This window comes from Semicossyphus pulcher, unplaced genomic scaffold (genome assembly GCF_022749685.1).
Source record: "Semicossyphus pulcher isolate SPU_LCO1_2020_fin unplaced genomic scaffold, fSemPul1.0.p SCAF_20, whole genome shotgun sequence".
NCBI lineage: Eukaryota > Metazoa > Chordata > Actinopteri > Labriformes > Labridae > Semicossyphus > Semicossyphus pulcher.
The window spans coordinates 16876847-16894430 of NW_027211694.1; the positions used below are offsets into that span (position 1 = coordinate 16876847).

Here is a 17584-nt window from a genome sequence, read left to right on the forward strand (position 1 = left end):
AGCATGCTAACCAATCGGATTCAAAATCAATATAGCTGCAACTCATGATTGGTATATCTACATACACTCCTATTAAAAGATCAACACTTACACAATTGGAGATAATAAAGTACCCTAATGAATGATTAGGATGTTTATCAGCTTAGCCAATATACCTATTAGTGATACATGTCTGATTTTAACTGCTCTCAGGCACAGTTCCTTGAATCACTTCTTTTTTTCCCTGAGCATTGCTGTCGGTCTTTGACCCCCTTCATCCTCATCCCCCGTCATTCCTCCGACAAAACATCCACGGCTCCTTGAGTGGGCTAATTGTCTTAACAACGTCTGGCTCAGGAGAGACTGCAGACTATGGTGGGGTCTCATAACCTTGGCAATAACCTTGTTAGCGTAATTAAACAAACCGAGAAAACAGACGAGGAGGGCATGATCTACAGTTAAGTGGGGCTAAATCCAGTTCGGACGGTGGGCTAGAAATCCTGCGTTAGCCCGTGTTTGCACATAGTAAACTGATACCAGGAGGGGGTGGCGCAGGGAGAGCGAGACAGAGGGCCCAATGTTAGAGTGTGTTGGGTGTGTGTGCTTTTGGGTGTAAGAGTATGTCAGACACACCAACATGACCTAACTAACAAGTGTCCACTGTCTCGGTGTGGACAGCTCCTTGAACCAGCATCACAAGACTGTCTAGTGTGAAGCTTGCAAACAAACATGAGTTCAATTTGAGAGAGAGAGAGAGAGTGTGTAAGAACGAGAGCGAGAGAGGAAGATAGACACCGAGAGGGAGGTGGATAAAGATAGATCAAAAAATCTGCCAGAGAGAGAAGATGGATAGTGGAATGTTTCCCCTGATACTTTGCGTCTATGAATGTGTTTGTGAATAAAATGAACCAAGATAGTAGCATCACCACTCCGAAACCCACCACCCACCATCTGACAAACTCCACCCACATATTAAGGAGCCGTAAATAGCGCTCTTACAAACCAACTGCACGCCACTGATCATTGAAATTCATATTTAATCAGAATTTTATTCAGAATATATAACAAGGATTCTAAATTTAAGCAACTGTCAGGTGGAAAAGGGCTGCGAGCGTAGGAAGGACGTCCGTGCCAAATAATGGTGACGCATGCAGACTCACAGATCCTAGATGTATCTATAGAGTGAAATTTCTATGGTAACACTTTAAAATGAAGCAGGGAGGAAGAAGGAATGGAAGAAAGTCCTAACAGGTGTGTGTGTGTGCTTGTTCCAACAACAGACAGGGCAGGATGAACGTTTTGGAGAAAAGAAAGGAACAAGTGAGTGTGAGCAGGGCAGGTTGGAACAGAGGGAGGGTGAAGGTGGAAGTCAGATTGAATAAAAAACAAAAAACGATGATGTAATTATCAAATGTTTTGAACCTTTGTTCAGGGTCACTGAATATGGATTTTTACAATGTTTGACACTTTAAGATCTCAGTTTCGTTCTCTTTGGCGGAACCTATGGTGATGAATGGTTGGCTGCGGTTGTTACTCCAGATTTTCCTTGCTGACGGTCGCTTTCATTTTTAGATTGTTTGCCTTCATCTGAGCGTGGAATTTGTTTCTTTTTTTGGGGGATTTTTGTATCTGTAGTCATCCATCTTTTCTTTGTTTGTTCAGCCATAGTAGATTACTGTTTACTGGCAACACTTGCAGAGACTGGAAAAGCAGCCGCTTAGCTCCGCCTACCCTCTCTGGCAGACCAACAACTGCTGGGTGATGGAAAACGCGTCACTAACTGGGCGCAGCTTGTGATTGTTCCACGAAAGTCGCCACCAACACCCAGCCCATAACACTGCAAATGCAAAGGCTTTCATCAGTGTGTTAGTCACCATTGTGTTACCTCATTTGGCGATAGATAGTGACTTAACGTACATTTATTAAAATGAAAATCTGCAAGTTTATCACTTTAATGTAGTTTTGAAGGTGTTGGCCTACTTAGAAAAATAAATATTAAAAAATAAGAAACTTTTAATCAAACAATTTGAAAGTGGAATCTCCATACTCAATTGGAAGAATTTTAGCAAACATTTAGCGATTGAAGCAAGTCAAGTGGTGCTTGTGTAACTTGGTATTGTACTTCCACAAAGTAAGTGAGAGTAAGTAAGAATCCTCAAAATCAAAGTGTAGAGGCTGACACAACCTGATCCGCACACTTGATCCTACATTTCCCATGATGCAACCCAACAGTGTCTTTGATTAGCCCTCTTCTGCAGATTAAACTTCATGTTCCCGTTTTATAACTCAATCAGACATCATCATGGTTTTTTTCTCTGACTTTATAAAGCTCCTCGTGAGCCAGAAAATTATATTATATTGTTTTCCCAGGCTGAGTTGTTCTCTCCATGACGAGTGGACTGACCTTTAAATGTGAAATAGGATAAGTGCCTATTAATTAAGTACTTTATACTCATGTAAACTATTAAAAAATCTCCTCAACTTTAAAAGGACATAATTCCTACAATAAGGCAGCTTTGAAAGACGGAATAGTTGTGTATGCATGTCTACAGCAAGTGTGAATATGTTTTAATAATCACTGTACTATCATGTCATAATGTCCCTCTTATACCCACTGACTGTGATGTTTTGGAAAGGCTACAGAAACACACACCTGGGTTACAGACAGGACTGGCGTACAGCAGCTGATTTGCTTTGTCGGTATTACAATGAGCCAAGAGACCCTGTGTTTGTGTGTGCGCGTGTGCATGTCACCCTGTGTGTGCATGCTTGCAACTGAGTGTGCGTATGTTTGGATGTTTGTGTGTTTGTGTGTGTATGTGTGTGTGTGTGTGTAGGTGACAGCTCCAGCCCCAAACTGACTGGCATCTGGCGGTGGCAGTTGTTTTAACAGCTGAGCTGACAGCATTAATCCGAACGCACCCAAATCAAAAGGAGACAACACCTGTTCACTGCTCCTGAGCCCAGCCGAGGAAGAGACGCGAGGGAGGGGGAGAAAGGGAAGGAGGAGGGGGGGAGAGAGGATGGAGAGCGAAGTATGAATGGAGGCAGGCGCTGAAAGAGATGGAGGGGGAGTGATTAGAAGCAGGTGGAGAGAGTGACAGGGACAAAGGGCGGCGGGAGGAGAGGGATGGAGGTGAGGTGTCAGAACAGAGAGGTAGAGTAGATAGGGAAAGGATGGAAAGCAAGGGAAAAGAGGAAGATAGAAGAGGTAAGAAGGAGGTAGGAGAAGAAGGGGGGAAGGTGGGGAAAATGATGAGAGCGGGCACGCTGCCAGGCAACACACACACGGCACTCTTTCCCCTGAGCGAAGCGGAAAGGGGCAGTGGGCCAAACAAGGAGGGAGGGGTGAAAATACAGGGGAGGGAAGGGAGAGGTGAATGGATGGATAGAGGGATCCCACAGGGAGAGGGAGAGGAGGACAGCTGGAAAGAAAAGGGATTGGGGGGGGCAGGGAGGCAGACAGAGAAGTACAGCAGCGATCCATACAGAGGAGCATCAGAGCTCCGACATGAGTGGCTGGTGATAGCCGCCCGCTCTACTGGCCAAGAAGCAGCAGCAGCAGCAGCAGCGAGGGAGAAGAATGCAGAAGGGCTGAAGGGGTGGGGGCGGAGAGGGACTGCTGGGGATGCTTGTCTTCCAACATCTGGCTCAAATAAGGTCGGGCCGCGCTGTGGGCTCGGGGTCGCGACCCCTGAGGCTGACAGCACAGACACCACCACTTCATCTGCGAGACCTGCCCCCTGACCAGCAAGCCAGGGGTTAATTAATATAGACCCTGTGGCTTCAAAGAGTGACTGTGTGACTGGCTGATGGAGCGGGTGAGTGACTGGCTCTTTGGTTGACTGAATGGATGGAGCAATTTACTGACTGACTTCTTGGCAGGCTAGCTGATGCACTGCAAGACTAGCTTTCTCACTAGCTGAGCAGCTAACATATTGAAAGACTGAGTGACTTGTTATCTGTCATATAAGACGGAGCGGACACTGAGAGTGTGCAGGCAATCTAACCAGAGCTACGCAGTGATACACACCAATCCCACGCCTCCTCTGAGGCTGTTAAAGCCCCTTTTACATCCATGTCGGGCCTTAAATCCTGCGCTGGACGCTGCTGACATGGGCGAACGAGGACTACAGCTCTGATGCTTCCACATGCTCGTTGGAGCCGAGATGTCAAATTGTGCTAAGCAGATTGTGCTACTTTGCACACAAGCCTACATGGATTATACAGGAAACTGGGGTGTAGGCTCAGTCACACAATCATATTAACATGCAGTATGTTGCATTAAAGGCATGCGGATACACACAAACAAGTACATTCACTATACAAAGACAGTATACATATATGATATATACTGTAAGTACACACATTGAGTCTCTTGCAAAGGCAGTCACAGCTAATAAGCTCGAACATAAAGCTTACTTAAAGTCTATTTAAAGTGCATTATAGCCTACAGTAAGCTTACATCCTGCCATGATAGTGTAGATGTGCAACTACACTTTATATGGGTCACAAAGCAAATGGATACATACGGTATACAAGTGCTGTAGATGCAGAGATGCATTACAAAGGGTCAATCTCACTTTTATCTGGAAGTGTCAAAACATATGGTTGAATATGATCATCTTTCAATGCCTGGTCACTTTTCTCCTGGTTGATTTACTAATTAAAAGCTTGGTTTAGGTGTCTACATGCTTAGCACAACATGGAAAAAAGTTAAGTCTGTCTACAAGCAAGGATGTGCTTTAATATATAACTCCAACTAAAGTGACTGGCAACTAAAGTCTGGGAACTTTGTCTCTGTTTTCCCAATGATTAGGACTAAATTTAAAATTGTAATCCCATATAGTGTTCTGATTTGCCCCGCATGATATTATTGTTACATATGGGCAGCTTAACTTTAAAAAGCTTCCATGCACACACACTCTAACATTTGCATTTTAGAGTGTGTTGTGCCTAGAAAGTCTGGAAAGCTTGCAGCAAAGTGATAGCTTTTTATATCTTTCTATGGCACAATGTCAAAATGAGAAATCAAGCGTTTCATTCCAAAATGCAACATCCACCTACTCACAAAGTAACTACTGGTGTGTGAGAAAACTACTTAATGGAAAATTGTTGAACTTATCTGCTAACTTTCACGCTTTTTTCTCACAAAGTGAAAATGTTTGAAGGTGCAGTCATGTGGCCTTTCTGAAAACCGGCTGAACTTCCAGCAGTAAGTGTTTTTCTCGACTAAGTGCCTCAATAAAAAGTTTTCAGATTTTTCAGCTACATTTCTTCAGCTTTTGATAACGCAATTGAGCGACAAATGAAAGTCGGTGCACTTGTACACAAAACTCATTCATCCTGCAGCCATTTTGCAGCATAAAAACATTCCTGTGACTCTCCATGGGAATGGGAAAAGGACCAAGAAAGGAAAATCACAGAAAAGGAAGAAAAACAACAACAGGGCGTGCAAATGAAGAGAGTTTATGAGAAAGCTGAATAGATAAATCATGGATTCCACTGATTTGGTCATGGGACATGCTGCTGAATGGAAGTGAATGGTTGGATGCCAAAACACTGGGGCCTGTCTAATATTTGGGAGTCGGTGACAGGAGGCCTTTATGTTGGACGGTCTGACTCACTGTGTATGACACACAGGAAATGCATGAATTTGTTCCTAATGCGAAGAAATAACCATATAAATTTCCCCCTAACCCGCCTCATCACCAGGTATAACACACACAAACACACACACACACAGACACGCACTGTACTCTGCGACAATCAGATTGTGGGTATGTCACAATAGCTACGCAATGGAAGCCCTAGCTGATTCATGAACCTCAGGCCTTTGTCCTTAACTTAATGCCACGCCGGGAGACCAATAACACACACAGACACACACACACCATCAGGAAAACCACAGGACCCTCTCTCCTCTCTCCAAGTCCCTTTATTCTCATGTGTTGGACAAAAGCTGGGGCACTGCTTTTCCCCGAAAACACACAAACTGACACGCACATACACACACATGCACACTATTCATCTCCTTAATATCGCCTATCTGGACTGGGAAGAATGGTAGAAAGGAGTTTCATCCCCACTGATTGTCTCGTGCAAGGCTGGAGAGAGAATGGCACGTTGAAAAGCAGACGCAAAACAATTCAATAAGAAAAGTGACTTGAATGCGCCTTTCATCGTGCCAACAATGGCCGGCCCCACAATAGGCCTCAGGTTCGCCCCATGACGTTGCCTGTTTCTCATGCCACAAAAGGGGGGAAAAAAAAGAGAATTGACTCGATTTGAATTGTGAACCATGTCCGTGATGATTTTTTCCCCGTCAAATACAAGCGCGGTGAAGTTAACTGACACAATGACACTCGGAAAAACCGTAAAGAACGCTAAATAAAAAAGAGCTGGTTTTTCTTAGATGTGACGCTCACGCTCTTTTCCTGCTTACAAGCGAGTTTTTACGTGTGCATTTCAAATCTCCTTAGCAAGAGTTTGAGACATTTTCAGAGGAAGATGTCTGACTGTGTGTTTAGAGCCTTTTAACGGGAGGACAAACCTTCCTTTTTCGAGCTTTCCCAAACTTTTGTCTTTCGCAGTGAATAAAAAAACGATTCATCTTTCAACCTCCCCCTCTGTTTCGTTTCATTCGCCTTCCCTTTTCCCAGTGCGAAGAGAATGATCGCGACCAACAATGGCTGTGAGAGTCCTGCTGCACTTCATGTTAATTTATACAACTAACTAATTACCGAAAAAGGGTGGAAATCACATAAAGACGTTCGCCCGCTCCCACGCTAGGGCTGTGAACCTGCTGCAGTATGTATGCATGTGTGTTGGTGTGTATGTGAATGTATCTGTGCTGCAGTCAACAAATTCCCCTTAGGGATCATGTGCCTAAAAGTCGCAGGTCCATGTGATGACTTGGAAGGGTTCTATATACCATTGTTGATGTTTTAATATGTGTGTGTGTGTCTGTATTTGACATAACCCCCCAGATAGCAGAGCAGTGGAAGGATTAAGCAAAGTGAAGGAGGGGGTGGACTGATGGACGGATGAACGAGAGACTGCCTGTATCCCTCCACTTCTCCGGCTCTTTTTTTCTATCCCTTTCTTTCTCTCTCTCCTTCTCCTTGGCAGAATGTATCCGCCCTTCCCATTGTCACCCATTGGAGTGTACGGAGGCGTGAGTGAGCTCCGGCCACTGTGTGCTTGTGTGGCACAATGGCCTTGCCTAAGTGCTGTCCTATAAAATGCCTCAGTGCTCTCTAAAAGCAAGCCCTGGATTCCCTCCCTGCCTTGAAAATAGATGAAGTGCTGTGCGTGCATGTGTGAGCATGTGTCCGGTGTGTGTGTTGTGTGTGACATCTGTCATTGAGTTGGCATTTTCAGTATGGAAACCAGTGCCTTGGAGCAGCGAGTACACTCAGCCATAAAAACACCATTCTGGCTGACCTCAAGGTTGTCGGCACAGCTGTAAACCTGCTCACTGTGCTTGAATGTGTGTGTTTGTGTGTGTGTGTGTGCGCATGAGTGTGTCTCTTGTTACCCTGAACGCGTGTCCGAATCAAGGCCATAAAGTATGAAGGTTAGGGTCAGACCTGAGAGCTGAACCATGTCCAATGAAACGACAAGAATATTGCCATTTTTTGACCCTGACAGTGTCACCACTCGCCAACAATTCCACACAATTAAGTTCTTTTTTTTTACATTAAATTTTACAGCAATAACCATCATTGTTTTAAACTTTAGTAAAAAAAAAGCTGGCATGTATTTGTGGGGCAGGACATCCTAAGTGTTAAAATCCGACATAAAATAAGGAAACTGTGGCGACATTGCTACGCTAAAAGAAAAACACAAAAAGTCCCAGAGGCCACGGAGCCCCAGTGACGGGTCGCTGTTGCCGAGCAGAGAGGGTCAACAGACGCGTCCAGAGATGCGGCTCAGCTGGCGCTTAGTGTGAGCCACTTACAGTCAAAGCTTCCGCAGAGAGAGGGAAGGAGAGGAGAGGAGAGGAAAGGAGAGGAGAGGAGGAAAGACGCTGAGTGTCTGGTGAAAGTCCAGGGCGATGGAGGCAGCACTCCAGGGGCCGAGAGGAACATCTGTGCCCTATTTAGTGACGTTTCTCCTCCTTTTCCCTTGTTTTTCTTCAGTTTTATTTAAAATATCTATCTATCTATCTATCTATCTATCTATCTATCTATCTTTTCCCACCGGTGAGCTAATAGATTATCACTAGGCCCTGATCTGTGGCACACGGGTCACAAAGGGTTAAATGGCAAGTCCAAGGGAACTGTCAAGGTGTCTGCTTGTGCAGCCATCTCTCCTGGGTTTTCGCACCGGCTCTCCTCTCGACCCCGCGCCTCCCGCGATGCTCTACACTCTGCTCTCATTATTCCACGTAATGACACACACGCACACTCCAGCACGAGCCGCTCGCCCCGGCGGCTTCTCGAGTCCAGACACATAAACACACACGTAAACGCACGGGGCGGTGTCATGGCATTCTTATCTTCCCCTTTCTGCCCTGTCGCTCCTGAAGAATTTATTAAAGGTGGGTTGTGTGTGTGTGTGTGTGTGCACATATATGTACCTGTGTGTGTGTGTGTGTGTGTGTGTGAGTGAATGTGTATCTCCAGGGTAGCAGGTGGCCGGTGGAGTAAGACAGAAGATGAATGGAGAGAGCAGGAGAGCGGTGGAGCATGGTTGGGCCAGGCCATGGGGGACAACATGGCTAGTCATTTATTAGAGGGCAACATACACACACACACCTTGCGCGCATGCAGCCACATGCAACCCTTACCATGAAACACACGTGTTCACACACATATCCTGTCACCAATACATATGCAAATGCATATACACAAGTATACATGCTCCCAAAGGCTTAAACAGCACACACACACACACACACACACTGACCTAGTATCTACCGCTCTCCATTCATCTAGCCTAAGTAGAGCAACACTAGCCACAGACGCAGAACTATATCTTTCAAACTTAAGTAATACTTGTGTGACTGTGCGACTGTGCGTGTGTGTGTGTGTGTGATGTCTTAGCTCAGGGCTCGCCTTCGTTAAGTCAAGCTTTCATTCTCTTTCGAGATGTTTAGCGCTTTCTGACCCATTTTGCGTCTTTGGCCCCTTGTTCCTGTCGCTCCTGGTGTTAATGTTCCTACAGTCGGAATGTGTGTGTATGCGCGCGTGTGTGTCATTGATCCAGCTGGAAGCGGTGTGTGTAAGGGAGAGAGAGAGAGAGACAGAGAGAGCAGTAATATTCCAGGCCTTTCATAATGATTAAAGCCTTCATTAAATTTTCATCCCAACCTGCTGTTTGCTGCTAATGGCCTTTGTGAGCCACACAGCCAAACAATAGCTAGCCGGGCACAGAGAAGGGATTTCTATCTCGCGTTCAATACTGCCCCTCGTCGTTTCTCTCCCCCCCTCCTCCATTTGCCTCTGCCCCTCTTCATCTTTTCTCAGCATCCCTTTTCTTCCCCACTCTCTTTTCTTTTCTTCCTTTCTCTCATGCTTGGCCGGGGTTTTGTGTGTGTGTGTGTGTGTGTGTGTGTGTGATGGGTCTGGAGGCACTGGGGCCTTTTGTTAGCGCGTTTCATTTAAACGTAGGGCAGATAATGCTCCGGGTTGGTTGGATGCCGCACCACTGTGGCACTCTGCTAATGGGGTCTGTGAAGACACTGCTTCTTCTCTCCTCTGCTCTTCTCTCCTTTTCTTGCTCCTGCTGTCCTTCCTTGTCTCTCTCTCACTCTCTTGTTCCTTCTCTTTCTCTCTCTCTCTCTCTCTTTTGCGCTGGCTGACTCATAAAGATCCATTAATGTTGTTTTTTTCCCCCGTGCAGCCAGTTCATGAGGTCTAGTGAAGCAGCGAACAACCCAAAACACACCTCAATTACAGCTCAGCTCGACAAACAGTCCAGTTTTCTTTTCCTTTCTCTCTTTTTTTTTTTGGTAAAATGTGCCACAACAGGCCTCTTTATTGACTGGAACAAAAACAACCAGACGGCGAGAGCTGACAGGCAGTCTCGGCCGCTTTGAAAACCTTACAGAAAAGCCTGAAAAATAGGGTTAGCACAGCGCAGCTTGAAATAAAAGCCTGTTGATGTTCTGTCGGAACAGAAACACACACATACGTGCGAACACCTACACTTAAAAGACAAATACACACTGCACTACTGCACTGTTTCCTTCACCTTTTGGGCTCAGTGTCATTTAAGGCTGCATAGAGCATACAGTGATGTTTGAATAGAAATCTTAGTGCACAGCAGTGCTGGATTTAGAAGCTAAAGGAAGCGTGGAGGTGTATAAGATCTGGAGGTTTTTGTAGTATTTATCTACTTAAGAGGTCTTCAGGTCCGTTTGGTTCGGAGGAAACAAGTCCACCTGGGACCCGAGTTGGACCCGGTCCCAAATGAAGTTTAAACATCTAATATCCAAGCAGATCCGATTTGAACGTACTTAGGTTAAGAACTAATCACGTGCAATGATCTCTGGGAAGGCTCAGTGTATGTTGTAGCGCAGTTCCATTTTGGATTTGTGAAGACGTCTTATCTGTATTGCTTGAGCGCCCTTTAGCAAGGCAGTTAATCCCTAGCAGCTCCAGGTATTTGCTATGCAACATGTTAGACACTGACCTCCCTGTGAAGCACATAAAAGACATCTCCACCAATAAATCACTGTTATTTATATTCTGCCGTCAGTTAAGGGACACCTGTTGGTAATCTCTTTATCACATTATCACTATCACATGTATTTCATAGTGACTTAAGCCCCCATTTATCTGCTCAGTGGAAATTAGAGTGCGCCATGGGTTAATTTTATCTCTTGACTCCAACTGTTAGCCCAAGGCTAAACTTGAGTATTAAAATGTGGGGGCTAAAGAGCTAAGCGATGGAGCCCTGGGCGAAAATCTGCTTTTAGTCTCAGCAACAGTGTGTGAAATCTTTATCTGAGGGCTGAGAGAGCATCCTCCCAAAGGTAGCGAAGGTATTAGGAAAGGTGATACGATGCATTTAACCTTGATTGATTATTTAGCGAGAAAAAAATCTTAATGTGAGCGTCTCTCCGTCAGATTAAAGACTGGGAACATTCATCCGAGTACGTTTGCAGGCTTTCACACACTCAAGCCAACAGCACACGCATACACATCTCATTTGTCAGGTTGTGATAAATATTCAAATAATGGTAGACAATAGGCCCGAGCAGCTGATGCTGTCTGTCTGTGTTCTGGAAAAACAAAGGCTCGCCTCTCATCTAAATGTGCATGGGTTCATAACAGAGGGAGGGAGAGAGAGAGAGTGATAGAGCCACAGAGGAAACAACACAGAAAGAAAGAAGAAGAAAGAAAGGACAACAGTGTGGTGATAAAAGAGCGGCGTGGAGCCAGAGAGTTGGTGCGGAAGTTGCAGATCAAACATCTGGCCGGACAAGCGTCTCCTTTCATCACTGACCTTCTGGCTCGTTCTTGATCAGCTCCTCCATCTTGCGTTGTTTCAGTGTGTCCACCACGTCTGCCAGGCTGCCCTTGCGTCTCTCGGGAGTCCCGAGGGTCCCCGTGGCCAAGCCTCCATCGCTGCAGGGCCGCCCTCCACCTCCGCCGTCCTCTTTGCCAGGTGAGGTAGCGTTGTGCTGGGGGTAAGGGCTCAGAGAGCTCCCCTTAGTGCAGTCCTGCTCCTGGAGGGAAGAAGAAGAATTCATAATGAGATTCTGAAATTACCTTAAATTTAAGACATAAATAGAGGAAATGTGGAAGCAAAAAGGAGGACGAGGCGGGGAGGAGCTGGCACACACCCACTCATTATCTCCATCCTTCTCTCCTTCCCTTACTCCCTTTATTCTCTCCATCTCATCACATAGCTCAATGCAACCAACTGTCATCCCTGGCCAGTTATTCTAAGTTAGGGCATACTTCTTCTTCTCTCTCACATCCTCTGGAATCTGCATTTGACTGACTTGGAGGTACTTGACAGAACGAGCACATAAAAAGACAGCAAAAGACTCCGCACACTCTTAGAGTCACGCTAACTCTTCATTACAAAGCCTTCAACAGCTCGGCTTTGAGGGGCGTCCAACGCTACTGTACTAAATCCCAAGTTTCAGCGCTGCGCTACTTTTGTCCAAAGATTCGTGACAATTAATGCTGAGGATGCAACTCCGTCAAACAGGAAAAATCACAAAAAATAGATCCCTTTTCAAAAAACAAAGCTTTGGAGCGGTGTCAAATCATTTCCATAAATTCTTAAAAGGACTGACAAAACAACAATCAGCATGACAGCAACGAAATATAAAATATACAGCTCACAGTAAAGCTCTGTGCCTTTTGCCAAGCTGTCATCATGAATAATTATCCTGCTGTCTTGTGACTAAAGTTTACACAGTCTTTTACACGTTAAGTTTAATGACTTTGGAAATAATAATCCTTTCAAAAGTTACAGAAAGAAGCTTATTAAAATTAATTCCCCAACTCTTAAATAAAAAAGTGTGCTATTTGAAGACGCATATTCGTTTAGTTTTCAGTGTTTTTGGTCCGGAAAAGTCCCTCTCCACCCGTTTTGCTTATTGTTTGAGCACTTTCACACTGATCAGCTGATCAGTCATCCATTAGATGATTTGTTTAATAAAAGTTGAATGAATAAACAATAAGAAATCTCCTGACAGCAGCTGATCTGTAAGTAACTTGTAGGATCTTAATCTTTGACCCAATAAAACCTGTGTTTGTTTGGCTAGCCCACATGATAGACTTAATGCCGGCTAAGCCCAATTAACAGTGACACTGAGAGGATGGATGGCGTCAGCTTCAAAATAGAACAAACAGTATCTTTTAGTCACACAAACATGTAAAAATGAGTGTATACGTACTCTATATGGACTATAAACTCATTGACGCACACGTGGCCACGTACAATATCCTTGCACACACACGCACAGGTGTGTTAAGGTGTGCGTTCTGCTCTTTAATTACACCAACAAGTGAGTGAGTCAGTCAATCAGCCGGCCAGCTCAGCTCTTTGTAGACAGGAGGGTCAATGGTCCACAAGGTTAATCTTTGGCTAATCTCACTACAATATGGAGCACGCCACCTGGGACAGTGGCACACATATACAAGGCCCTGTGTTTGCCTGGGTGTGGGCGTGCATGTGTGGGAGACACACAGAGACACAGTGGTACATTCCAGCTGTATTAATGACATTATAGTGTATTATGGCGGAGATTGTTTTATAATGATTAACTCGCAGGCTGCCGGTGGAAGTGGAACTTAACTGAGAGCACAGTCCACGAGATGACTCCAGACTTTATTCTTTTCTATTCTATAAGAGTTTTTTTTTGTTTGAACAGATGAGAAAAAAAAATCCTTGAGATGAAGTTCCAAATGATTCCTCTGTGTTGTCATGAGAGAATAAAGCAGACACTTTCAATATTGACGATGCTTTTATTGTCTGTAGCCAAACAGTGTATGAGAGGTACAGCAGACCATTATCACTTGCTGTTTTCTACACTTCACTGACTCTCTCTCTTTGCCACTGTCTGTTTCCACACTCTGAATAAGTCAGCACGCTCAATAATTCACTAATTCTCTCCTCGGCGCTCTTGCACATGCATTGTAACAGCGGGACAGAGTGTGACAGCTATGATATGGTTGTAAGAGCCGTATTTATAGGACGGGGTGATGAGGCTTCAATCAGCTGCTGTTAACTCGCAGGCTGAGCGCTGCGCTGCGCTGGGAAAGCGTCTCGTGATTTTAAAGCACTGAAAGACTTTACTCTTCTCCCCTCACCACCTGACCAAGTGACGGCTCGACCTGCTCCTGTCTTTCTTTGTTGCTTCACTTCTTCCTTCACCCTGTTCCTCAGATTAGGGAAATTCAGACTTCAAATGAGCGGCTTTGTGATTACGAGTTGCATCAGCGCTGGCACGACATGCAAATGCACAGCGAGACAGAGGGAAGGAGAGAAGGAGTGTAAGTGGGTAGAAGTCAAAGAAAGAAGGAAAGAAAAGAGCGAAAGGCGAAAGAGAGAAAGAGAGAGCAATGTTATTAGAGGAAATGAGAGAGTTGACAGAGAGATACACAGAGAAAGAGAGAGAGAGAGAGAGAGGAAGGCAGGCATCTTGAAGGCAGCGGTCACACCTGTCACATCCCATTTATCTAATCCAGCGCCTACTTAAAACAGCCGCACTCTTTCTTTCGAGAAAGATGTCGCGCAAACAAAACAAACAGAACAAGAATACGAGAGGGAGACGGAGGGAGAGCAGGGGGGTGGTAAAACTCGGGGTGAGGGGTTGTCGGATCTCTTCGCTCCGTCTTAAATCTGCCAGGGAGATGTCATCTCACTGCGTCCAACAATGAAGGTCATTTCCCAATCAAAGGGAATTAGCAGGGAGCCGTGGCTTCTTCAAAGACCTGGTAAATTAGAGCCCATGACATTATTTATGTGTGAAGTCAGACAGACAAGCCTTATCCCGGAGGCAACTTAAATGGCTTATGATTTTTTTTTCTTCATCAACCTCGCGGCAAATAATCCATGTGGCCTGCTGACATTTTTACCCTGGCGATTTGTGAAGTCCAAGACAAGAGGGATCAAACAGACAAGACGGATCCTCTATTGTAAACGGGTGTCGGGCCCTGCGTGCGAGGCGACATCTTTCTGCAATAACACGGGTTGCAAAACTTTTCTCATCAACATGCATTTATTCAAAAGTACAAACAGAAATTCTGGATACTGTAAACCTTCATGCCCTTCTCTTAGTGCATGTGTGTGAGCATTTTTTTTAGCCATTTCTGTGCATATATGTGCGACACTGCGAGTGCACATAGCCTGTAGGTGTGTGTGCTAATGTGCGAGTGCCTGCATATATGTATTTATATGCACTGGATGTGGCAGGCTGGCAGTGTGGGCGGTTCTGCCTTTAGTTTGCAGATGTCAATTCTCTTCCAAAATGACTGGAACAAAGTAAAAATTGCGCCTCACTCTCTTTATCCTTTTACTGCCTCTGCAATGGAACCGAATTAAACAACTTTTGTCTTCTTAAGCTCATCTGTGAGGGGAGGTTGGTTTAAAAACACGTAACTCTTGCCAGAAAATGCTATTTTTTTCCCTACAGCCAGCACAGATGCTGCTGTTCATGTTCTTTTTTTGATTTCTTCGTCTTCTTCCCTTCCTCCTTTCCCTGTTGCCCAACAGTAGAAACCCTCTCTCTCTCTCTCTCTCTCTCTTTCTTTCTCTCTCTGCCATAGCCTGACATGTCTCGGGCTGTGCAAGGTGTATGTGTGAAAAACAATATTTGATGCTTGGCGCGTCGCTGTGGATCAAGGCATGGACAATGTGGCAGTGGGAAGAACTGGAAACAGCTGCTCAACTAAAATACGCGCACACAAATACACACCAAGAGAATGTCACTGATCACTCCTGCAGGGGGGGAAGACTTAGCTCAACGCCAGAGCTGCCAATCTTCACGACATACACTTAACACACCTCCGACACACTGCCAAACACACACACACACACGCTGCAAATCCTTTTACATGCCATGGCTAAACACAGACGCTGTCAGTTTTGACTTCGAGGTCCCTCAGGCTGGGACAAGCGAACAAACACACATATTACTTTTATCCTCATGTACCAATAATATAGTTGAGCTTTTCAATGTGAACCCCAAATAAAAACTACAATTAATTATTTAAAGTGTCTTAAAATCAGTGGTTATTAAAAAGAACACAAAAAAATACCATTAAATTACTTTAAAAATGTCGATGTCCTTATTTTAATTGTACATTTAAACTTATTGTCCACGAATTACACACTTGCCCTTTCCTTATCTGAACACATACAGCTGTATTTTCTGTATTTTAAATAGCAGTTTGGCTAAAATGAATGCCAGTATATTTTACCACGACCCCTCGCTGTTGACAGGCAAGCGTGTGTTGATTCATTAGTGCATCACTGGCATGAGAAATTAAGTGTGACCAGTGTGTCTCAAGACTGCTCAATGACTGTGTTAAATCTGTCAAATTCACATGGACACACGCGCACACACACACACACACACTCGCACAAACATAATCACACATTCAAATGACACAAAAAGAGGGAAAGAGAGGGCTTGTGGAGGGAAATGAATAAGAAATAATGCCTGATGAAATATCTTTATAGTTTTCTATCGTGTTTGTGTGCATCTCGCCTGTTAATGAAATAATTAGTGTTTGTCCATTAACACATTTATGAGAGAAGATGCTTGCCTCTGCCTGATGTGAAAACATTTTTTTTTTCGTCGAGGATTTGCAAAACAGAAACATAAAAGGCCTAAAAGAAAACAAGCAAGAAAGAGAGGTATTAGAAAAATCTGTACTGTCACTGCAGATTAAAAGACACCCTGTTGGAATAATTCATCATTTTGGTTGTTTACCGTGGCATAAAGTTATAAATCCGCCATTTAGTAACGTCCAAAGCATCATGACTTGATTCTGTGTTGATTGGCTGACCTGACTGAACCGCCGCTAAAATCCTTCCCATCAGGCGTTTGAACTGAGCTACACTCAGCCAATCAGGGTCCAGCATTTTGGTGAGAACTTCACAATCAGTATAAAAAAAACACCCTTTTAGCTAAACTACATTCATTTGCAAACCATTATAAAACAGCTCCATTCGTATATAGAAGCAGGGTTTGCCTCTAGATGCAGGAAAAACAAAATTTAAAAAGAGTGAATAATGTGGCACCTTTCAGCTTTTTAAAACGTGTGTGAGTGCTGGTTCTTTTTTAAACGTGTGTGTGTGTGTGTGTGTGTAGCTGTACAGCTGCAGCAGGCAGGTAAAGCGGCCGGGGCCAAAGCCGAGCAGGCAGGCGAGGCGGGCGGGATGAAGAGGTCAGTGTGCAGCCGAGCGCTTCTCCTCCACCGTGTTAATTTACTATGACAAGATAAAGCTGTAATCCCCCCCCCCCCCCCCCCCCCCCCCTCCCCCCTCCCTCTCTCCACTCGCTCTCCCCTGCTGCCTCACTTCCAAGTCAACCGGTCGCCGATGAGCCTTTTACTTCCCCCCCTATCACTTTACGACAATTGCCCTGACAGAGACGGACCCCCACCCCAGTCCCACCAACACCCCCTGCCACGTAGTAAATCTCCTTCTCCCCTCTCCATCTCTCTCTCTTTATTTCTCTTCATCAACTCTTCTCTGACAGTCAGCGGCAAAGAGATTGGTACTGTAACCCCCCTCCCCTTCCATCCCCCACAAAAAAGAAAAAAAAAAAAGTACATCTTAGAACATGCCAAGCAGGCTGCGGGATAAGCCCCCCCTCCAACTCGCCAGACACCCTGGCTTTCCACTTAATAAGCCACATCAGCTATTATGCTGTGTATGAGAACCCCCTCCCCTTCTAACAGCACAAGTCCTTCCAATACACAAAAACACACGTCAAAACTGTCTCACTTCTGCTGTCATTCTGAGGACATTTCAGAATTCTCCTCCCTTAATAATGACTTAAGGAGGACAGTGATATTCCATTCTGCACAAAATAATACTCTTTATATATTAAAGATTTTCTAATTTCCATAGTTTAAATCTTGAAGGTAAGCTATCTTAATTAACCAGGAATAAGTTTCCCACT

The 17584-nt window shown here is 44.7% G+C and overlaps 1 protein-coding gene across 1 annotated transcript in view; it reads right to left on the reverse strand.

The window, feature by feature from the left end:
* The window catches only part of sox5 (SRY-box transcription factor 5), an 87630-nt gene that overhangs the window by 56971 nt on the left and 13075 nt on the right, over nt 1-17584 (reverse strand). Inside the window, exon 3 of the mRNA XM_069670716.1 lies at nt 11437-11659. Coding sequence (XP_069526817.1) covers nt 11437-11659 — 223 coding nt within the window. The remainder of the gene's footprint in view (nt 1-11436; nt 11660-17584) is intronic.